Source organism: Panthera leo, chromosome E2, assembly GCF_018350215.1.
Source record: "Panthera leo isolate Ple1 chromosome E2, P.leo_Ple1_pat1.1, whole genome shotgun sequence".
NCBI lineage: Eukaryota > Metazoa > Chordata > Mammalia > Carnivora > Felidae > Panthera > Panthera leo.
In genome coordinates, this window is record NC_056693.1 from 22,612,340 (window position 1) to 22,637,500 (window position 25,161).

Here is a 25,161-nt window from a genome sequence, read left to right on the forward strand (position 1 = left end):
TAAACATGAGAATAAGCATCAAACTCTGACCCATAATCAGGAGAAAAATCAGTCAGCAGAGCCACAGACATGATGAAACAATGATAAAAATGACAGAATTAGCAGACCAGGACTTTAAAACAGATACTACAAATACATTTAACGATTTAAAGGAAACTATTAGCATAATAAAGAGGGAAATGAATGACATATTAAAAAAATGGGAATTCCGGAGGTAAAAAAATATACAATATCTGAATCAAAAAATTTACTGGATGTGATCAAGACCAAGTAAGATACTGCAGAAAACAACAACAACAACAACAACAACAACAAAACAGTAAACTTAAAGACCTAGCAGGGTGTGTGCCTAGCATAGTTGGTAGAGCATGTGACTCTTGATCTGAGGGTTGGGAGTTCGAGTCCCACACTGGGCATGGAGCTTATTTCAAAAAATAAATAAAAGTAAATTAAACCTTAAAAGATCAATAAAACCCACCCAAAATGAAAGACTGAGGGAGGAAGGACTGAACAAAAATGAACAAATCCTCAGTGACATTATGGGACAATAAAAGCAGTATTATATAAATGTAATAGGTATTTCGAAAGGAGAGAGAGGTGGGGGCCAAACAGTATTTAAAGAATTGATGGCCAAATCTCTAAATCCACAGATCCAAGATGCTCAACAAACCCCAACAAGACGAAATACAAAGAAAATCATTCATATGCACATCATTATTAAATTGCCATAGGAAAAAAAGATAAACATCACATGCAAAGGAACAAAGATAATATAGCAACATAAAATGCCAAGACTGTGGAACAATATCTTCAAAGTGCTAAAGGAAAAAACTATCAAATAGGATTCTCTACCTAGCAAAAATATCTTTCAAAAATGAAGGCAAAATAATAACACTTTTTCAGATAAAAATAGAATGTTCTCAACTGGTCTGTCACAGTAAAAGAATTGTTAAGGGAGCCTCTGTAGGCTGGAGGAAAATAAAATCAGATGGAAACCTGATTGTAATGTACAGAAAGTAATGAAGAGTAGAAATGGTAAATTCAGGAGTAGACATTAAAACTTTTTATACATTTTAAAAAAAAAATTGGGGGTGGGGTGTGTGCCTGGATAGCTCATTGATTAAGCATCCAATTCTTATTGAGTCAGGTCATTATCTCAGGGTCATGGGATTGAGCCTTGAGGCGGGCTCTGCGCTGACAGCACGGACCCTGCTTGGGATTCTTTCTCACCTCTCTCTGCCCCTCCCCCACCTTCCAGGAGCACGCTTTCTCTTAAAAAAAAAAAAAAAATTAACAGATAATTGAAAGGAACGGCAAAGTGAGGGCTTTTGTTAATACTTTCCCCAAAGAGCAAAGATAAAATTGGACAAAATTGTCAAAGACAACTATTTCAGAACTCTGAAAATTGACCAAAGGCATAAAACAATTTGAGTATATTCAAGAAACTGAACGTTGGATAATGATGATGCAGTATGTGACATTTTGGCCACCTTCTCTCACCCAGCTCCTTCAGAGCAGTTCTAGCAAGGACAGTCTGTGAAAACCAGAAGCATTTACCTGGGCTGTGACTGACTAGATCTACAGCAGTGTGGAAAATCTGAGTGCCGAGAAGCTTTGTCCAAACAAATGGGAAAGACCGACGTCACAACTGACCTGAGGTTGCAACACTCTTGGTCCAACCAAGAGACCAGCCAGACTGGTTAGAAATTTCACAGGAAGATCTAGGGACTAATACAACCATGGGCCTTGATAAGCTCACATTTTGGAAGCCTGTGGGCATTAGGGTATGTGTACGCACATGCTCATGGGAGACCAGAGAAGGCTCTAGCTATTTTTACATCTCTGAGGCCTTGCAGGTATCATGCACACATGTAAGCACAGACACATGCACAGAGGAGACACAAGAATGCCTGAATGAAGTAAACATAAAAACTGGGGAAGACTTGTAAACTGCATGAATTCTGAATGAATTCTCCAAACCACACACAGGTGCACTGACAAATGATGGGAGCCTTACTGCTCAAGATGTTTAACCATAACCTCTGACCAATCACTGGCTGGCCATTAAGATTTACTGACCCCAAGAGTGACCCATAAGAAGCTGGGCTTAAAAATAAAAATAAAAATAAAAATAAAAAACAAAAACTGAAGAGACATCAGAGGCCATACATTGTGGAGGAAACAAATTCTACACAATTAGTTCAGGCAAGAGGGGATCAGAATCCAGAGTTGTTAAAATGCATTATTTGAAATGTCCAGTTTAAAAAGGGAAAGTATGGCCTACACACTTGAAAAAAAAAAAAAGCAATAAATAGAAACTCCAGTATTTTGGAGTTGCACTTAGCAGACATAAACTTCAAAGCAGTCACTATAAATATGTTCAAGAAAATAAAGGAAACCATGTTTAAAAATTTTTTTTAATGTTTTTATTTTTGAAGGAGAGAGAGAGAGAGACACAGCATGAGTGGGGGAGGAGCAGAGAGAAAGGGAGACACAGAATTCGAAGCAGGCTCCAGGCTCTGAGCTGTCAGCACAGAGCCCAATGCAGGGCTCGAACTACCGAACTGTGAGATCATGACCTGAGCCGAAGTCAGACGCTTAACCGACTGAGCCACCCAGGCGCCCCAAAGGAAACCATGTTTAAACCAAGCATGAAAACAAGGACTGACAGAAGAGAGAACACCAATAAAGAGACTGAAATTATAAAAGAGAACCAAATGGAAATCCTGAAGTTGAGAAGTCCAATAACTAAAGTGAAAAGCTCACTAGATGGACTAACAGCAGAACTGAAAATTGGCTGAAAGAAGAATGAGTGAAGTCAAAAATAAATCAATAGAAATTATATAATCTGAAAACCAGAAAAAAAAAAGGAAAAATGAATTAAGTATGAAAGACCTGTGGCATATAACCAAAATGATCGACATATGCATAACAGGAATCCCAGAAAGAGACGGTTCTTCAGATTGTATAATTTCTATTGATTTACCTTTGAGTACATGGATTCATTTTAGTTACTGTACTTTTCAACTCCAGTTTGAAATTCAGTAGACTGTGATGTTAAAATGCATATGCCAGAGCAACTACTGACAAATAGTTTTAGAAAAAAAAAAATCAAAGAAATTAAAAAGTTATACTAAAAAAAAATGTATATATCTAACACCAGAAGACAATCAAAGAGAAATAGAAGAATAAAAAAGACATAAGACATAAAAAAACAAACAGCAAAGTGGCAAATGTAAATGATCTATAATTACATGAATTAATAAACACTCCAATCAAAATGGAGACTGTCAAAATAGAGTTTTTAAAAACAAGATTCCACTGTATGCCATCTACATGACACAAATGCTACGTTCAAAGACACAAGTGGGTTGGAACTAAAAGCGGCACCATGCAAATGCAATCCCACAGAGCCGAAGTGGTGATGATGATAGTATCAGAGAAGACATACATAGACTTTAAGAGAAAAATGTTAGTAGAGAAAAAGAGGGGCACTTTTAAATAACAGCAGTATTAATTCATCTAACAATGACAAATATGCACCTAACACTAGGGCCAAAAAATAAATGGTGCAAAAGCTACCAAAAATAAAAGCTATGACAACTCAACAGTAGTCTGAGACCTCCATACCCCACTCTCAATAATGACAGAACAAGTAGAAAACCAACAAGAATAGAGAAGACAGTGGAATCAGTGAACTTAGCATGTACAGAACACGCCAACAGCAAGAGAATACAGATTCTTTCCGAACACAGAGAATATCCGTTACCCATAAAAAAGTCTTCATGAATTTAAAAAAAAAATTTTTTTCACATTTATTTATTTTTGAGAGACAGAGTGAGACAGCACAAGTGGGGGAGGGGCAGAGAGAGACGAGACAAGAATCTGAAGCAGGCTCTAGGCTCTGAGCAAGTGTTCAGCACAGACGCAGGGCTTGAACCCACGAACCGTGAGATGGTGACCTGAGCTGAAGTCGGTCACTTAAACGACTGAGCCACCCAGGCGCCCCTTCATGAATTTTAAAAGACTAAGGACATAATAAGTATGTTCTCCAGACACAACAAAATTAAAGTAGGAATCAATAACAGAAAGAAACTTGGGAAATCCTCAAATATTTGGAAATTAAACAATACATATTTAAATAATCCATGGATCAAACAAGACATCTCAAGAGATATTAGAATGTTTTGAACTAAAGGAAACTGAAAACACAACAGATCAAAATTCACTGGTTGTGGTTAAAGCAGTGCTTAGAGGTTAATTTATATCTTTAAATGTCTATACTAGAAAGGAATAATCTCAAATCAACACCTTAGTTCACACCTTAAAAAAGCTAAAAAGGAAGACTAAACTAAGACCAAAACAAGGAGAAAGGAAATAATAAAGATTGGAGTAGAAATCAATAAAATAGAAAACAAGAAAAAGAGAAAAAAAAAAATCAATGAAATAGAAAAATGTTTCTTTAAAAAGATCAACAAAATTGACAGACCTTTACTTAGACTGACCAAAAACTAAGATGACAAAAATTAGCAAAATCAGAAATCAAAAGGGAACATCATTACCAATCGTACAGAAATTAAATGGATTATAAGAAAATACTATGAACATATGCTAACAAACCAGACAACTCACATGAAATGGACAAATTCCTAGAAAGTGAAAATTACCAAAATGGGCTCATAAAGAAATATAAAATTCAAATAGACTTATAACAAGTAGAGAAACTGAATAGTAATTATAAACATTCTCACAAAGAAAAGCCCAGACCCAGACATTTTCACTGGTAAATTCTACCAAACAAAGAAGAAATAACACCAACTCCTCACAAACTTATTCAGGAGTAAGAAACACTTCCTTATCCTGTTTTACAAGGCCAGTGTTATCCTGATATAAAAGCCAGACAAGACATCACAAGAATAGAGCACTACAAACCAGTATTTCTCATGAATATATACACAAATATCCCCTACAACATATCAGCAAACCAAATTCAATAACATATAGACAGGATTTTACAGAACACTGAATTAATTACACAATATACAACAAAAGGATTATATAATAACATCTAAAAAGGATTACACAAAGTGGGATTTATCCCAGGAAGGCAGGGTTGGCTTAACATCAGAAAAACAATTAATGTAATGTACCATATTAATAAAGGGAAAAATCACATGATTATCTCAACAGATGCAGAAAAAAAGACAAAATCCAGCCCCATTCATGATAGAAAACTCCAACAAATCAGAAATAAAAGGAAATTTACTCAACCTAATAAAAGGTATCCATGAAAAACCTATAGCCAACATGACACTTAATGGTGAAAGACTGAACACCTTCTCACCAATAAGGAAAAAGATGTCCATTCTTACCACTTTTTAAAATAAGTTTTATTTATTTTGAGAGAGAGAGAGAGTGCAAGCAGAGGGGGGTGGTGCAAAGAGAAAGGAGAGAGAGGCTTCATGCTGTCAGCATGGAGCCCAACACGGGGCTCGATCTCAGGAACCGTGAGATCATGACCTGAGCCAAAATCAAGAGTCAGATACTTAACCACCTGAGACACCCAGGCACCCCATACCACTTCTATTCAATACTGTACTAGAGGTTCTAGCCAGTGCAATCTGTCAAGAAAAAGAAAAGGAATTCGGAGGGGGGACAAAAAGAAGTAAAGCTCTCCTTATTCACAGATAACATGATCCTGTATGTAGCAAATCCTAAGGAATACACACACACACACACACACACACACACACACACACACACACACATCCTTGTGACAAAAACTAATAATTGAGTTCAGGAAGGTCGCAGGAGACAAACACAATATACAAAAGTCAACTGTATGTCTACATACCAGCAAAATGACAGGAAGGAAACAATTCTATTCATAACAGCATCAAAAATAAAAGACTTAGGATAAATTTAACAAAAGAAGTTAAAGAACTGTACACTAAAAACTACACCACATTTTGCTGAGAGAATTAATGAGGATCCAAATAAATGAAGAAATGGTTCATGTTCCTGGATTAAAGACTCAATATGAACATGGCAATTCTCCCCCAAAATTATCTATAGATTTAATATAAATCCTGTAAAAAAAAAAAACAACAGGATTTCTGCAGTCGTGGAGAAGATGATCCTAAAATTTACATTGAAATGCAAAGGACTCAGAATAGCCAAAAACATTTTGAAGAAGAACAAAGTTGGAGAACTTAACAGTTCTTATTTGAAAAATTACTATAAAGCCACAGTAAATAAAGACCATTTTGCTCTGATATAAGGATAGACAAAGAGATGAAACATAATTGGGAGTACACAAAGAAACAGCTTCACATTTACAATCAACTGATTTTCAAAAAAGATGCCAAAATAACTCACTGTAAAAAAGACAATCTTTTCAACAAATGGTTCTGGGACAACTGGGTTGGTATCCAGTTGAATTTAGACCCTTGTGTCATGTCATACACAAAAATTAACTCAAAATGATCATAGCCCTTACTCTAAGAGCTAAAACTATATTAGAAGAAAACACAGGAGACAAATCCTTAGAGTTCTTAGGAAGGAAGGAAGGAAGGAAGGAAGGAAGGAAGGAAGGAAGGAAGGAAGGAAGGAAAGGAAGGAAAGGAAGGGAAGGAGAGAGGGAGGGAGGGAATGAAGGGGAAGGAAGGAAAGGAAGAGGGGGGAAAAAATCCATAAAAGAAAAAAATTGTCAACTGGACTTGTTCAAAACCAAAGACCTGTGCTTCAAAAACACCATTTAAAAAATCAAAGTCACAGACTTAAAATATTTGCAAATCATATCTGATAAAAGACTTGTATTTAGACTATGTAAAGAACCATTACAACTCAATAATAAAAAACAATCCAATTAAAAAATGAGCACAACTGGGGCGCCTGGGTGGTTCAGTCAGTTAAGCATCCAACTCTTGATTTCAGCTCAGGTCATGATCTCACAGTTCATGAGCTTGAGCCCCATGTCAGGCTCTGCACGGATAGTGTGGAGCGTGCTTGGGATTCTCTTGCTCTCTGCCCCTCCCCCACTCATGCGTGTACACACTCTCTCTCAAAATAAATAAACATTTTTAAAAATGGGCAACAAATCTGAATAGACACTACAGGGAAGACACAATGGCTAACAGCACATGAAAGTTCTCAACATTGTTAGTCAATACAGAAGTGCAAATTTAAAACAATGAAATAATGCTTTATAGCCACAAGAATGGCTAGAATGAAAAAGACAATACCACGTAACCAAGGATATGGAGAAACTAGAAATCTCATACATTGGAGGCATATAAAAATATACTTGGGAAAACTGTGTAATGTCTTAAAAAGCTAAACTTAAATTCATCATCCAGTCTAGCAATCCCACTCATATGTTATCTACTCAAGAGAAATAAAGAACGTATGTCCACACAAAACCTGGCAGAATGAATATTCACAGCATTTATTCATAATAGTCAGAAAACTGAACAATCCACATGTTCGTCAACCAATGAAATAAACAAAATGTGGTATGTCCATACAATGGAATACTATGCAGGACCAAGAAGGAACTATGGACACACAAGACAACACAGATGAACCTCAAAAACCTGACGCCAAATCAAAGACAGATGCAAAAGACTACATATTGTGCAATTCCATTTATATTAACTGTGCAGAAAATGGAAATCTACAGAAAGCAAATTCATGGTTGCCTGAGGCGGAGATATAAATAGGAACTGACTGTAAATGGGTACAACGGATCTTCTTAGCATGATGTAAATATTCTAAAACTGGGTTGTAGTGATAGCAGCACAACTTGAAGTTGAAAAACGCTAAACTGCACACTTAAAAATGGATGCTATGGTATATAAATTATGCCTCAATAAAACTGTTAGAAAAAAAACAGAACCAAAAAAAGATGCACATTTTCATAGGAGAGTGTCAAAAAATTAAAATATAGCAAATACATAATTTCCAAATCAGTAGAGATAACAGGAAAACAAAAAGCACTTAACCTGAACAGTAGTAAAGGGCACTGTGTGGAGGCAATAAATAATCAGGGTAAACAGAATGCCCAAATAGCAGAGTAAGTCCTAGTAAGAGTGATTACAATAAACTTACACTAAACCTGAGTTAACAAAGCATTGTCAGGTTAAGAACAGTTTACAGTAACAATATAATATTACTATTATGCCCAGGTATGTATACAGAAAAAGACAAAAACAGAGAAGTATCACAAACACACAAAAGATGTAAACTGTTATACTAGAAAAATATTTAGCTAGCTACATTAATGTCATGTGAAATACGGTAAGGCAAAAAAAATATTAAGGACAAGGAGGGTCACTCTGAGGTCACTGGATTGTGAACATACTAATTCTATACTTAAACGCACGTAATGCCTAAATTCACATTTTAAAAATGTGTCGTTTCTCCATGAAATACTGGTACAATGATTACTTCTCTTTATACTTTTCCTGTTCTCTCTCTGCACACTCCTTTTTTTTACACATATGGCCAAACAACATAGTTGAAACTCCACCTCCATTCCAAGTCAAAATGAACTCTCTTAACGTGTGTTTAAGAAACAGAGCAGGTTTCCAATTCAGATTTTTAAAAAGGGGGTCTCACAATGAGTCAGCAAGTATTCAGATGTTCTAGAGATCACATATTTTCTTACTAGCTACTTGCTCTTGTTTAGAAGGCAGACAATTTAAATGTCAAAAACGTGTGTTAAGAGTGCTGATTATGGAGCAAAGCTGCTGGCTTTAAATCCGAATTCCACCACTTTAACAGCCCTGTGACTTAAAATGTTGCTTAATCTGAGTTAGTTTCCTCATCTCTAAAATAGAGGGGATTAAAAACAAACAAACAAACAAAAAAAAACAAAAAACAAAACAAAACCAGTATCTACCTAACTGGGCTACTGCATTAAATGAAACAGTCCATATAAAGAACACAAAAAATACGTGACACATAGTAAGTGCTCAAAAATATTATGCAGTTCTTTACAAATCCATCAATTATTTAAGGGAACTACAAAAACTCCTTCATATCCTAATGATCTTCCTAGAAGATGAAATTTAAACTGAGAAAGCATTGTAAAATGTAAAAACTCAACAATATTCACCAACAGATTAAATACATAAACCACAAATATCTGTTGTAGTTAAAGAATTCATTCAACAAGCATTCAATTGAAAGTCTATATGCTACTCACCAAAAGAACACACAGATAAAGATTAGTATCCTTGAAAAGTTGTTCCTTCAAAGAGAAAAATAAATCTAATACAATGAGGTATATGCACTTCTAAAATGTGGACATATTCCAGGGCCACCTGGAATGGCTCAGTCAAGTTGAGTGTCCAACTCTTGATTTCGGCTCAGGTCATGGTCCCAGGGTCGTGGGATTGAGCCCTGCATCGGGCTCCTTGCTGAGCATGGAGCCTGCTTAAGATTCTTTCTCTCTTTCTGCCCCTCTCCCCTGCACACACTAAAATAAAAACATTTTTTAAATTAAAAAATTAAAATTTGGAAATATTCCAATGAATGGAAAGCTCTTATAAATCACATGCATGACCAATTTCCCCAAAAAGTAAAATAAATAAAAATGTAGCAAAATGAACATGATCACTATACTTAATTTAATATTTTTGACTTTTTGAAGTCCCTTTAGGATACTAGCGTCCCAGAGTTATTATCAAAGAATCATCAATGAATGTAGATATGCAAACATACATATTAAAACCATGTCCTTAATATGAGAATACATTCAAAAACAGACTTTACACTGTTTAAAAGAAGTCATAGAGTAATTATGCACATGGCCCATCAATCCTACTTCTAGGAATCTACCTTGAAGATACCCCTTCAATGCACAAAGATACACATACACTGAACTTGCTCACTGCCATCGTTGTTTGTAATTGCAAAATACCAGGAATAATGCCCAAAGAAAGTGCTGAATAAACCATGTTACAACTACCTAAGAGAATACAAAATCTGTTTAAAAAAAAAAAAGAGAAAGATCTCTATAAACTGACATACAGTGATTACCAGAGCATACTATTAACTGAGAGGAAAAAAGTGCAATGGAATGAGAAAATAGAGAGACTGGTATGTGCAGTGGGTAGGTGGAGAAGTGATAGCAAGATGGGAATGGAAGCAGGGTAGCAGGCAAGAAGAAGGTGTGACACTTCTCCATGTTTACCTTTTTATGTAGTTGTGACTGTCAGAACCACATTAAAGTTCACATACCCCTCACATACCACCAAGTTAAACCATTAACACCAACAAGGATGTGGAGAATCCAAACTGGAACACAAACAGTAACAAATGAACCTAATATCTGTAACATTTGTAATATTCATATTACAAATGAATAACAATCAGTGAGGGGAGTGAGAAAGAAAAAAAACTAACAACTTTGGAGAAGTTTCTTGACTAATAGCTAAAGAAAAAAAATAACACAAATAGTGCAATGTAGTTAATGAATGTTTCTCCTGGGAATAAGAATTAGCACTCTGAAACTACTTTTATGTGCATATATTTTTTTTAAGTTTATTTATCTTGAGAAAGAGAGAGAGAATATGAGAATGTGCACGTCCACACATGCCTGGTGGGGCGGGGTGGGGAGAAGGGCAGAGAGAAAGGGAGAGAGAGGATGGATGGGGAGCGCCTAGGTAGCTAAGTCGGTTAAGCATCCGAGTCGATTTCGGCTCAGGTCAATGATCTCATGGTTCACAGGATAGAGCCCCACATTGGACTCTGCACTTGACAACGTGGAGCCTGCTTGGGATTCTCTGCCTCTCTCTGCTCCTCCCCACCCCCCAAGGGCATACACATGCTCTCTCTCAAAATAAACAAACTTTAAAAATTTCCTTAAAAAAATAAATAAAAAATAGGCAAATACATTGTAGATAGTAAACAGCAGGTTTCTCACTGTTGGGAGAAAAAAGTCACAAATAAGGAAAAACTGGAACAAATCCTGTGGCGTTAGAATCGAAGTGTCAGTATAAACTTGAATGTTTTTTAACATACAGAAACAGACAAATATGTAAACACATGCAGTGGTTATAATTTCCTAGCTCTAGGGGCGCCTGGGTGGCTCAGTCGGTTAAGTGTCTGACTTCGGCTCAGGTCATGATCTCACGATCCGTGAGTTCAAGCCCCACGTCGGGCTCTGTGCTGACAGCTCAGAGCCTGGAGCCCGTTTCAGATTCTGTGTCTCCCTCTCTCTCTGCCCCTCTCCTGTTCATGCTCTTTCTCTGTCTCAAAAATAAATAAACGTTAAAAAAAAATTTTTTTTTTTTAAATAAAAAAAATAATTTCCTAGCTCTAACTACTGAAGAAGGGTTTCTAGCAATGACACCACAATGGCAATACCCACACCCACATGAGAAATGGTGGTTTTTAAACAACTTTCTCCAATAAAAGGAATAAGGGCTCCCTGGAGAAGTGACTGATGATGATCTTAAGGCTGGAGCAGGAAAAATATAAGATAAGCCTGTACATTTTGTGGAGTTAAAATATTCAAACAAAAATATGGTGATTTCTTGAAAGATTCAGGGTCAGGTGTGAACTCAAAGAAGTTCCTAATGGTCAAATGTAGAACAATGTGAACAAACAAAACAATGATAACTGGATCTTAACCCATAGACTAAAATAAATATCCAAGTTCATACTGATATAATTAATAAACAGTAGGGGTGGGGGTGGGGAGAGAACGGCACATCTTTTCATTACAAGAGAATTCTAAGGAATAAATGTAAAGAATAGATAAATAAATAAAGTACCCAGACACCTTGATGTTAATAAAGCTAATTAATTCTCAACAGAAGCATTAAAATAGCTTCAGAGGAGCCCCTCCACTACATTAAATTGGGGGTGGGGAGGGAAGGAAGGAAGGAAGGAAGGAAGGAAGGAAGGAAGGAAGGAAGGGCAAAACAAAATCACCATTAGGCAAATCCCACAGTAATAACTGTTGCAGACAAGATCTACCAATGAATGCAAAAATTATTGGGCTTAAGATTGAAGAGAAAAAAAAAAAACAATCTGCATAATCTCAAAGTATCTCCTAAAAGGTATTTATTAACTACAAACGAAAAGACAGTAACTTTATAGTGGAGAAACCCAGCAGACACCACCTTAACCAAGTGATCAAGGTTAACATAATGAATTCTGGACCCCTTGAAATGACACAATGAAATGCACCTCTTGATATGATGCATTTCTGTGATATTCTTGCCAAAAATGCAAAACCTCATTCTAATTATGTGAGTACATCAAACTCAAACTGAGGATCATCCAACAAAATACCTGACCAGTACTCTTCCAATACTTCAAAGTCATAAAAAACAACAAACAAACAACAAACTGTCAGACTAAGGAGCAGTAATAAACAAACGCCAAGATGGGATCCTAGATAGGGTCCTGGAACAGAAAAAGAACACCTAGTGAAAAGTTGGTGAAATTCAAATAAGATCTGTAAGTCAGTCAATGGCACTGCACCAACATCAAGTTTGTGGTTTTCATAACTGTATTGTGGTTATACATTATAATTTAGCAGAAGCTAAGAGGTATACAGAAACTGTACTGTTTTGCAATTCTTCTAGAAGTCTAAAATTAGTTCAAAATTTAAAAAAAACTTCTGCTATTGTTTTACAATGGTCTAAAAGAGAACACTTATGACCAGCTTCATTTTAACCCACTGAAACGTGAATTTAACATGATAAATAAAGCTACACTAAGTTAGAGCTGAAACTCTGTTGTAAGACTGAGGCTATGAAATGGGGCTACACCACTTCATCTGGTCTTCAGCAAGACATAAGAAAATGTTATCAAACACTTTTTCTTTGCTTCTACTACCATCTTGTTCTATGAGGGAACATCTTATTTGCAAGAAGTAACATAATACATAAACAACAACAGGCTCAAATTATGAAAAATTATTTAATGACAGTACTCTTGAAATTACAGGTCTGTAAAGAATATCACAATAGTCCCACAACAAACTTTGTTACTGGGGGAAAGATCTAGCACAGCTCACTCTAATAACATTTCATTTGGGAGTCAGGAGCTCCTTTGAGTGTGTGTGATGGTATTCTTGTTTTTTTGTGGGGGAGGGGCTGAGAGAAAGTTTTAACTAAAAATATATGCACAGTTGACTAAAATTTACTAAAGAACAAATCTTCTACATTTCTAGGCTATCTTTCAAAATCAGTCCTCTGTTCTGAATTACCCATTAACTTGTGGAGATTCAGGCTCACCCCCTTATTATTAAAATACATATTCATAAAACTTTTACAGTTGTGCTGTTCTAGTTACAAATAGCTTCTACTTTTCTAGGACATAATTTCACTTTGTTTAAGCAAGAATTCATTAAAGAAACTATAAATAACCTTAAATATTTAGCCATGAATAGAGGGTGGACTGGCATTGATGGCTTATTTTAGCACTAATGCAGAATGTTTTTTAAAAGCTTCATTTCAGCATGCATCAAGCTAATGGTTAACACTTGCAGTATAACTTTCAATGTTAGAATAAATTTCTCTTTATTTTAAAGATTTTTGCTAACAGTCAATATGTTATTTCAATTATTTACTAGTAAGAAAGTAGCCCTGGAGAATGACAATGGTGGAAAAATTAAAATTTATTTTAAAAAAATGTTTTTTTTAGCATCTACACAACCTCTCCTTCTCTCCCAAAATATAATGCCAGTTAAAAGTGAACAACTTAAGGGAGAAGAATTGCCTATGGAATTGTAAGAATTCAAGGATTCATTGTGTGGTGCATGTAGCATACATATGAATCAAAGACATTTATTTCTATAATTCAACTCTGAATCATAAAGCTCACATTTTAGAGACCAAGTTTCATAAAATTTTTACTTGAAAAAAAAAATGTTTTACAAAATACCATTCTTCCAGTCAAAGAAACTTTCCCAAAGGGTACATGTAGTTTTCTGCCTCAGAGATGATAGAATGACAGTCAAAGGGGAGAGAGAGGTTTTTTAAATAGCCACCTAGCTGCAAAACCTACTAGAAGTAGATTTTTTTAAAGTGCCTTTAAAATGCTAAAGTAAGGAATATAATTGTTGAATCTATTTGAAATTTTAAAAGTTTCCTTAAAATGGTCCATATGGTATGCACAACTTCACAGCTGGCACAAAACTGCCTGTATTTAGTTCAAAACACAAAAACAATACATATGAACAGTATTCTTTGAAAAATAATTCCAAATACTGCCACCGCATCCTAAGAAAACTTAGACAACAGTATTGACAGTATTCAGAGAATTAACAAAACAAGCTGAATATTAAAGTATTCAAACATTTACTTTCTTTTTAATACCACTGATAACAGTAAGAGAACTTGCTGCCAAGTGCATTCAGGATGCCTTATTTCAACTACATGTAACATATTTTGCTATACAGATTCTAAAGAAATGCAAAACGAGGTTCTAGGATGTAAACTCCTTGGCAGGCCCTAGTTTTTCTGCTGCAATCTGGCAGCTTTGAACTTTGAAACCCTCTTGGTAGTCTCCTCTGATATTTCTGACAAGACTTCTTTTCGTTCTGGAATGGTAGGTAACACAGGATGAACCATGGTTGGGTGTGGTGTTAAGGAGGGCGATAGAAATTCTTTTTCTATTACAGTTCCAGAAAAAGCCTAGAAGACAAAAGTCAGATTATGGTAATAAAATGCAAATAAGATGCCCACAAAATCTTGATCCTGTATTTGCCAATTAGACATTTCCTTTCATTAGAAGTAAATTCTTGGGGCGCCTGAGTGGCTCAGTCGGTTAAGCGTCCGACTTCAGCTCAGGTCATGATCTCATGGTTCATGGCTTCGAACCCCACATCGGGCTCTGGGCTGCCAGCTCAGAGCCTGGAGCCTGCTTTGGACTCTGTGTCTCCCTCTCTCTCTGCCCCTTCCCCACTCACGCTGTCTCTATCAAAAAATGAATAAATGTTAAAAAAAAAAAAATGAATTCTTAAGATTCTTGGATAAATACACAAAAGTATAACATCAAAATATAACTGTTTAGAGAAATCAGCTACCATTAAAATGTATCTTAATGACATCACCAAACATAAATAGATTTTGATAATATACATGTAAGAAAGCAAAATGTAAAATGAATGTTTTATCTGGGATTAAACAAAAATGGGTATGTAAAAGGTCCCCAATTTTCATACATTCACGTCCAGACCATGACGTGAAAACTAACGTATTAAACTAAAAAATGCTATTAGGGTGTCAAACGTGAGCTGACGAATGAGCTATCCTATGGAGGCCATGCTGCCAGCTAGCCAATAGCTTACTTTTCAGCGGTAGTGACATCTCTTAGGTGGTGTTCATGTATGCAATTACTTGGAATATTTTATTGCATCTTGCCTCAATTTTACTCAAGAGATCAGTGTAAACTGAAAAATTAAGTGCTGATACTAGTGGAGGCAGCATCAGTCTCAAAATTTGCTACACTTAATTCAATGATGGAAATCAGATGTTCCGCACACTCTCACTCACACACACACACACACACACACACACACACTGGTTCTTTCGTTTCAGCTGGATATTTGCTGGATGTAATGTAGTCAACTGTTTGTTCAACTGGAACAAAAATAATGTGTACAAAATGATGGAAATACAACCAAAGATACATCTTCATATATCTTTTTACATAAAGATCTGTAAAAACCAAGGATTTGATAACAATTTTATTTTTAAGGTCTCTGGTATTTGGATCCCCCCCACCTTTCATCTTCTAAAAACTCATTACATACAAAGTAAAATTTGACACGTAAACTTTCATGTGTATTTTGCTTGCTTTTGTCTACCAAGAGTACAAACTGAGTTAAGACAGTGTATCACCTGAAAAGTTTAAAAAGCCATCCCCTCCACCTTGCCCCACCAAAGAAATGAAAAAACAAGAATGCCCCTACCCTCCCACAGTATTTCAAGAACTTGGGTGAAATCCAAGCTCTTAAAAGAAACTTCAAGTCTACTTTCTCAAAACTCCTATTGATAAAATAGGATGATAAAATAGGATGATGCTCACTGAGCCTTCTTACTATATTAAAAATGCTTTTGAAAAAAGAGACACTTCAGCGTTTAAAGATACTGAAAAGCAGATCTTTTCAAGTACTTGTCATATGCATGAACTATTTGTTTTCATGTTAAAAAAAATTTATAGCATCTAGAATGCTAACAAAAACTGTTCAATATGAAGTACAAAGCTAGTTAGAGTGAAATAAAACTAAGTCCCAGACTTGAGGTCTAGCTATACCATGATACACTAAGTCCTTATAAAGTAAAAGTTGGGCACCTGGGTGGCTCAGTCAGTTGAGTGTCTGACTCTTGATTTCAGCTCAGGTCATGACCTCATGGTGCTGAGATCGAGCCTGCACAGGGCTCTGTGCTGAGTGTGGAGCACACTTGGGATTCTCTGTCTCCCTCTCTCTCTCTCTCATAATAAGTAAACTTAAATAAATAAAAAGTAGCAAAGGTCTACATCCATTACCTGTTTTTCTAACAGTATGGAAGACTGTTAAATTGGATACTTTCTATGTCAACTGAGATGATTATATCAGGTGATATAATGGGGAGGAGAACATTCTAATTCTAATCATACATGCTGTCCCTAAATGCTAATGATCTCCATCCCCAGTGACAATTTAGTACTATTATTACCATTAAGTTACCATTCAGTATAAGCAATAGAAGTTTTACATATGCTTATTTATATATAAACATATATATTTTATATGTATTGAATGTATGCACAAATGGGTATATCAGTTTGATACAGGTATGAGTTCCCCAGTTTTTCTAAATACTTTATAAATTGAAAATTTGAGATACACCCAGAACAAAAACAATTGAAGAAATCATCCCCGGGAATAATGGAAACCCTAACATATGACTATCTCATAGATAGGAATTTTTGTTTTGGGATCCCTCAGTACCATTCCCCCCACACACAAGTGTGTGCAATGTGGTGGATAAGAATGTATATGTGTGCACTGACTTTTTCTGAGGAGAGGATCTACAACTTTCTTTAAACTGTAAAATGGCTCCATAACCCCCAAAAATAAATATGTCACTGGCACAGGCCAAAACACAGGACTTCAGATAATTACCTGCCATACAGTATTTTTTCTTTAACTAAAGCACATAAAAGAGAAAAGTATAATCTGCTACCTATAAACTATTATAAAATGACTATAGTTTGGTCTAGTAGTAATTCATTTAAAATAAGCTGCTAAATGATCTTCTTGTCAAAAAGGTAATGTATATGCAAACTAAGATACTTTAAAATTCTTATTTCACAAAAATAGAACTTTAAGACTAGTAATACTTTTCCCCCAAAAAATTTTTCTTGAACTAAGATTATAATATCTGCATTTGTGTGTTTGCTAGTGGCTATTAATTTTTTATAAATTATTAATTATCAAAAAAGAATAAGCTTAGAATTAATTAGGGTCCATGACTTTTGAGATTAAATGTATGTATCAGCTAAAGAAGCTATAAGATAAACAATGTCATTACTCAGCTGATTAACTTCAATAAATAACTATACAAAAAAAATAATAATTTAGAGATTGTAAGATTAAAGATTTATAGACCATACCAGGGAGATATAGCAGCTGCAATTTTTTAAAAAGGAGAGGAGAGCCTCTTTTAAAGAAGTAACTTTTCGACTCCAAAAGTGAACTGTGAAATCAGGAAAATGAATGATATGCCCTTCTGAAATGGAGCTACCACCACTTTTTTTTTTTTAATGTTTATTTTTGAAAGACAGAGAGAGTTGGGGGTAGGGGGAAGTGCTGGGACAGATGATCCAAAGCGGGCTCTGCGCTGACAGCAGCAAGCCCGATGCGTGGCTTGAACTCACAAACCACAAGATCACAACCTGAGCTGAAGTCAGACGCTTAAACTGACTGAGCCACCCAGGCGCCCTGCTATCACCACCTTTTTAAACTCACAAAAAGTGATGAAAGATACTGTACGAAATAAAGAGTTAACAATACACACACACCTCAGGTGTTCCTGATAAAGGCAAAAGTTTCTTGTGATGGTTTTCTTCCTGTTCCTCTTCCAAAATACTCTCACTGGTGTCACTACAAGTGGCCTCTTCGCAGCTAATACTCCTCAGAACTCCCCGTCTGTCATCAAAGTCAGCAGCACTGCTTTCACTGGTGTCACTGCAAACACTGTTCTCTCTGCTGCGAGACTTCAGGATGGACTTACGAGGAACATATTCTCCATTCACAACATCAACAAAGACTCTATGATGTCCAAAAACATATACACGCACTTTAGGTAACTCATAAACTGAGGATGAATTTGTAAGATTTTAAAAAATATTTTTTAGAAATTAGAGTGTTTTTTTTTCAAACTTACATCTAAAATTTTCATAATCAACAATTTTGTAGCTTCAAATGATGTATTTTACATTCTTTAAAATATGATTTTTTGGGGCCTAATACAGCACTTTATTTATAAGCATGTTCTGGGTGACAACAGTCTAATTTGTCGAAATTCTACATGTAATCTAGACCTACTTAGAAAACAATTTAGCAATTTTAACTATTTTACAAATATGGGTCATGAAAACAGTAGGTATTTCCAAATGATAACTTTCTCAACAAACAAGACAACAAAAAACTGGAACAGCAATACTTAACTTACTTCGCGGAAAGGCAAACCACATGCAAGCATCATCATAGCTGTGGCAGGAAAGCACTGCTCCAGCCCACTGGAAACCCAAACTTACATTTCTAAAGTTAACATACTACGATTTTTTCACTAGAAAGATTGAGAATGTTTAAAAGCATTGGCAAAGAGGGGGGAAAGGGGAAACTCATGCAATGTTCCAACTGTTCTGAACTGGGCAGTTGTGGTGGCTCAGCAGCTCCTGGGAGAGCCTTTAAAATACTAAGCCAACCCGATCAGAGCCCCTCACCTGTCCGTGATGGACAGGCTTCTGTGTTACAGGCAACCTGCTCCTGTAAATGTTCAGTTACAAAAAGAGGTAAGGGGACGGCAGCTTGTCCTGTTGCCCGTGAATACCACTCACCTATAAATGTCAGCGGGAGTCCTGATGGTAGGCAGTTCCTGGGCAGAATGACCACTGCCAGAGCTGTTCTTTCGTTTACGTTTGGCTTCTTCTTTCTTCTCACTGAATTTTAAAGTGGTATTTTTTCCAGTATTTATTCGGACCTAAAAATTTCACAGCAAATTACAAACCTTCTGAGAAATTAAATCAAAGCCAAAACTAAAACAAATAAACTTTATAATTAAAGAAGAGAGACAGTTTTTGACATGAAATGATGTACACTATTATAGGATTAAAAAGTCCTTACCTTAACACACTTCTACAGCATTAAATTATATCTTCTTTAATGACCAATTCTAGTCTTTAGGGATTTTATTATTGTATAGAAAGCAAATTACATTTAAATTAAATGACAGATTTATTATAAGTTTTCATATCACCCCATTACTTTGATATAAATTTTTGGCTTAAATCATGCATTTCAAAACAAAGAACATAATTAACCAAAAGAAATATTTGGTAAGAAAATATAAAATTTAAGTCATAAAAGCAATATTAGATAATGCTTAATTATTTGGAATTTTTTAAATACCTCTAGTTTTTAGAAATTGGACTAAAAAATAAAAACCAACCCTGTAGGATTATTATGTCATTCTTCTACTCAACACTAACACTACACTTTCCATATTAATAATGACTGCTCTTCCTCACAAAATTCCTACAAATATTATTTATTCTTCCTATTTTATCAACATGCAAATAAGGAAAAATTTAAAGCATGAAATAAGAATCCTAAAACAAATTTCTTTTTCTGGCTATTACATCAGTTTTTTCTAAAGAACTCACAAGATGCTCCCTTTAGTCTGAAGTATTAACATATAAAAAACCATAAATTATTTCACTTCATACTACAGCAGGATAACTTAAGGGACCTTAGAAATATCAGATATGTTTTAAACATGTTTCATTAAATAATAATCACAGACACTTAAGATTGATACCACAGACCCTTAACTGTGATACAGGCAATCCCTGCACGGATATCTAGTGGTACAAAGACCAGTGCACTGAGACAAAGGACTTTCTGTTGTATTACTAGCCAGGTCTATGGACTTATAGGCCTTAAGTATAAAGATGAATTCCCAGTTGCTACTCAGAGCAGCACTGGGAGCAAGGGAATGGATTTAAGGTAGTCTATCCTTCCAATCAGAACTAACTGTTTTGATTTATTTTAAATACTGGGATCCTACAGTAAGTACAAGGGGAACAAAAAGTCTTTTGATACTAAAGAAAAGCTTAAAAACCCTGTATTAGAAGGTCTCTACAGGGGCGCCTGGGTGGCCCAGTCGGTTAAGCATCCAACTTTGGCTCAGGTCATGATCTCACAGTTCATGGGTTCAAGCCTCACGTTGGGCTCTGTGCTGATAGCTCAGAGCCTGGAACCTGCTTCAGACTCTGTGTCTCCCTCTCTCTGTCCCTCCCCTGCTTGTGTGCTCTCTCTCTCAAAAATAAACACTACTTTAAAAAAAAAAAAAGATCTCACAATAACCCCCAGTTCTTAAATGCCAAAATTCTAGAGTCACGATTACCCACAGATGTTTAGATTTACTTTATCTGAAAAGAAGCTACTTTTTACTTCCTCCTGAACTTTTCCACTTTGCTCATGATGCTCCTATTCATGTCATGCCCACACAGAAAGTAACAACCTGGCATCATTAAAAATGTAGCTAATGTAGTCACTTTCAACATCCTAAATACACCAAAACACCCATAATATAATTAACTCTAGAATTCTCAGAAAACTCTCTGAATGAAGGACAGGTGGAGCTACAGTAGTTGCTACTCAAATCTGATTCCTTTCCAGACCCCAAACAATTCAAATTCCACTGTGTCTTCAAAGAACAAAGGACCAATGGGAACTATCTAGACATTGACTTTTTCTCCCCGTTTTTTTTTAGATAAATTGGTCAGAACAAGAGGCAAAAGATGATTTTATTATTTGGCACTATCAACAATATTAATTACTCTAACAGTGTTCTTTTAAAGAATATTATAGAATATATTTATATTAAATTATGTTAATATTTAAATTATACACAAAAAGCATACAAACCCTCTTAGGTTCGACAGTGTGAGAAAAATATATTGTTGGTACAGAATGATCTCCAACCCCTAAAACATCATTTTCATTATCACCATCATCATCATCATCATCTTCTTCTTCTTCTTCATCTTCATTACTGTGATAAGAATTTGAACCAATCATTGAACAGTTCAACTGACTATTCACTTGGCCATTGAACAGTTCTGAATGTGTAACATCCTTATAACAACTGCTGGAATGAACAGAATCTGTTACTTGGTGCATCACATGCACATTTATGTTCTGATCTTCCTTTTCTTCTTCAGAAGATGTATCTTCTCCATTTGCAATCATAGTATCAGGCTTACTAATAAGAAAGAGAGAAAACTAAGATCAAACATACACATCAAAATACTACATGTTCTAATTTTCAGTTCATTTCAATGGGCAAAAATTAAGATTTTGAATAAGATATTTTTAACTAGAATTCTAGCTGATAAGAACGCTTTGAAATAACAACAACAAAAAGCTCTATGCTAATTCTGTATGTTGTAGTTACTCAAACATAAGTAGAATATAGATGATTTTTTTACCTTTGCAAGAGGACACTGGCCACACACAACGTAAATATGATATAAATAATACAATCAAGAAATTTGCAAGAAATTCACAGAGATATGTATTTAAAGACCATAAATTATAGCCCCAGAACATTAACACTGAGGCTAATTTATTTTCTGTTTATTAACACTGGGGCTATTTATTATTATTTTCTACTTCTATATTTGGAATACTTTAAAGCATGTATTATTTTAACTTTTTATAATGAAGGATTTATATGTATGCACATGAATATAATTATATTTATACACACACATGTACATTTTTCATGCTTCATTTCTACAAAGGATTTGAAGACCTTACAAAAATAACAAAATCAAAAATGCAATAGAACTGAAATAACGTCATGCAAAAACAGAATCATGCCCAAGAAAATCACAAGATTCAAGATGGATCTTAAAAAATGGAATATTATCAGTTAATCAAAAAGACCTAAGAATTTGTAGGTGAAATGTAAAAAAATATACATATATCCTTCGTGCTTCATGTCCTATTTTTCACAGAAACTAATTACTGCATACGGTGCATCATTTAAGCAAAATAATATAGGAACTTCTGTAGTAATAAATTTCATTGAGTATTTTGACAATTCCAAGTGAGTGCTAATGTATATTTCAAACAGCAGTTTGGAAAAGTTGTTCATATATATAACTACCTGACCAAATTACAAACTGCCTGCTCGACAAACAGAAAAGTTTGTAAAGGAAAGCAAGGATAAACATTTTACAGTAACACACAAATCCACAGCAAATTTTTCTTTTTAACAAGTCATTTAGATATACAGCATTATCCTGGCTACAGTATAAAAATAATTCAGTTAAATTGTAAATATTTAAAACACCCATAATTATTATGTCGACTATCTGATATACCTTAGTACTTCATTATACAAAACATAGCTGAATCTTGTTATTAAAAACACAGGAATACGGATTTTAAGTATTTCTGTACCCACACATATGCATGGGCATGTGCATGAATGCACAAGTCCTAACAGAAAATATTCTAGAAAATTAATATATATTTTCGAGTGGGAGGATTATTGATATTTTAATATATTATACTTTTCTGTATTTTCTTCAATGAGCATGTATTGTTTTATTGATGAGGAAAAAGACTAACAAGGAAATGTGTTTAGAAACAAAATCTCTTGGAAAGATAATTTGTCATTCGGTACCTATCAAGTTCACCCAGCAATTCTTCTTGTCTCTCTAGTTCTTCAAGTCGAGCCCACAGTTCCTTATCAGCAAGCAAATCCTTGGATTTGACATCATTTGCAAAATCTGCTTCAAAAATATCTGAAGTTTTTGGTTTGGAGTGAGGTTTATGGGCAATTCGGTGTTTTGCTATTTTTTTTAAAAAAAAAGGAAAGACATGGCTGTTAATAGCCACCTTTAAAAAAGCACAAACCTAGACTTAGTGAGACTTTCTTCTGAGAAGAGGGGATATGGAGATGGGGGGAGGGAGGGGCAGCGAGGGGGGGATGCATGGCTTTTAAGCAAGCAAGACAACTCCAAGGATCCATCTCTCTCATAATCTTGCTACTCAAAGTGTGGTCCAAGGACCAGCAACACTGATATTCCTGCAGAACGTTTCAGAAGTATATACTCTCAGGGCTACCCCCAGATCTGCTAAATCACAATCTGTGTTTTAACAAGAGCCCAAGAGGATTCATATGCACATTAAAGACTGTGAAGAACTGCCTGAAAGCTTCAAAAATGCATTAGCAAAAATGGTCACAATGTACCCTAGTTATAACACAAAATTCAACACAAATAATACACATCTTCCATCCTTACTCAAGAGAATTCAGTTACTAAAGTAACACATCAAAGCCTTGTCACAGGATACTTTCAACTCTAGGCACAGCCAGGCATAAATACCCTAGGAGGAATCTATGGAAGCTAATCCCTGGAAAGTTGGACTATAATTTTGTATATGAACATTTCTCCTTTTTAAATTACTTTATCTTATTTGTAATCCTCATGTGAGGGCAGGAGATAAAGAAAATCTGAACTCAAATCCATTTGCTTTTCACCTGAAAAAAATAGACTTTTTTATAAAGCAAATTATAGCTTTGAAGAAGGCAATGGGAAGAAGTCTAAAATGCTGTTATGAGATATGGTTAACGATGACCTCCATCATACATTCAAATGTACAACACTGCTTCCTAAATCTAAAAATGTCATAATTATGTTTCATGGCCTATTATTGTCCATAACTATTATTGATAAAACAGCATTAACACCTTTCATATTTCAGACATGTAAAATACAAAAATCTTTCATTGGTCACCACAAACAAAAATTATAACTTGTCTTTCTCTTCTTTAACTGTAATGTAGGTCTCCTTTATTTCACCTTCTGAAGCCACTTGCTATTAATTTTAATGCCATATTAGTAGAGACAGTATGGCTAGAATATGGCTCCCAAAATTGTCTCTATTTCAACCAACAAGTTATCTTCAGAGTTAATTACTAAAATATGAACTTTAAAAAATCAAAATAACTGTTAAAAGTAATGGTTTTCTACAGTAGCAAATTATAAACCATTTCTGTAATACTTTTAAAATTTTCACTGCTGTAACACTTTACAACTGACAGGGGAACCACTGCCTTTCCAGAAGGAAAAACCAAACATGTAACCCATCCCCGGCAAGAGAAAGCTATGAGGTAAGCCTGGGACAACCCGAGTACGGGATGCCACTGCAGACGACATAAAACGAATGGCTGAAATACACTTAGATTATATTCAGTCTTTCTTCCAAAAACAACATCTGAAGCTACAGTTTTAAAAGAAGAAAAACTAGCAAAAGATACATTATGACTCCACCAAGGTCAATGATCAAATTTGAGGCAGATCCATGTACAGAATACACGTCTTCTGAATTGTAGACATCTGGATCATTAAGAACTTTGAAGAAAGCCTGTCATCTCACTACGTAAGTAAATCGGTCAGGAATCAAATTTTTCACTGAAGTATTTATCTACTAATGTTTATATTTTAAAGTATATTAAATATGTAACTATTTTATATCAAAGTTATAAAAACTATAAAAATTAATGAATAAATGAAACAAATGTTCTTTATCTCAGGAATTTAGAAGTATCATATAATCCTAATATCTGACAAAAGACTCCCTGAATATCCATACATATGGCAAATATTTAAATAACTAAACATAAAACAATCTTACTGCTTACCTTTAAATTCAAAGTCACTTTTAATTTCTTCTCTTATATCAACAATATCACCTGCAGCCTAATTTTTTAAACAAAACAAAGCACATTAATAATTTGAATCTTCAATGTTAAAATTATTATAAGTACAATCATACAATCTAGAAAAATGTCTGAAAGCATTTGAGACTTCAAGTAATTTGTTCCTTGGCTACAAGATTTCTTT

General features: G+C 35.0%; 1 protein-coding gene across 5 annotated transcripts in view; it reads right to left on the reverse strand.

Annotated features, from left to right (window-relative positions):
* The window catches only part of URI1 (URI1 prefoldin like chaperone), a 125,149-nt gene that overhangs the window by 12,226 nt on the left and 87,762 nt on the right, over positions 1–25,161 (reverse strand). For 4 of the 5 annotated variants that reach the window (XM_042917597.1, XM_042917598.1, XM_042917595.1 and 1 more), the window contains 6 exons: positions 24,960–25,017; positions 22,935–23,103; positions 21,167–21,503; positions 19,075–19,217; positions 18,034–18,283; positions 14,305–14,657 (listed from right to left, as the gene is read on the reverse strand). In XM_042917597.1, coding sequence (XP_042773531.1) covers positions 14,475–14,657; positions 18,034–18,283; positions 19,075–19,217; positions 21,167–21,503; positions 22,935–23,103; positions 24,960–25,017 — 1,140 coding nt within the window. In that variant the 3' untranslated portion in view covers positions 14,305–14,474. Of the gene's footprint in view, positions 1–14,304; positions 14,658–18,033; positions 18,284–19,074; positions 19,218–21,166; positions 21,504–22,934; positions 23,104–24,959; positions 25,018–25,161 lie in introns of those variants that run through there. The other variant, XM_042917596.1, reaches the window with a different exon arrangement.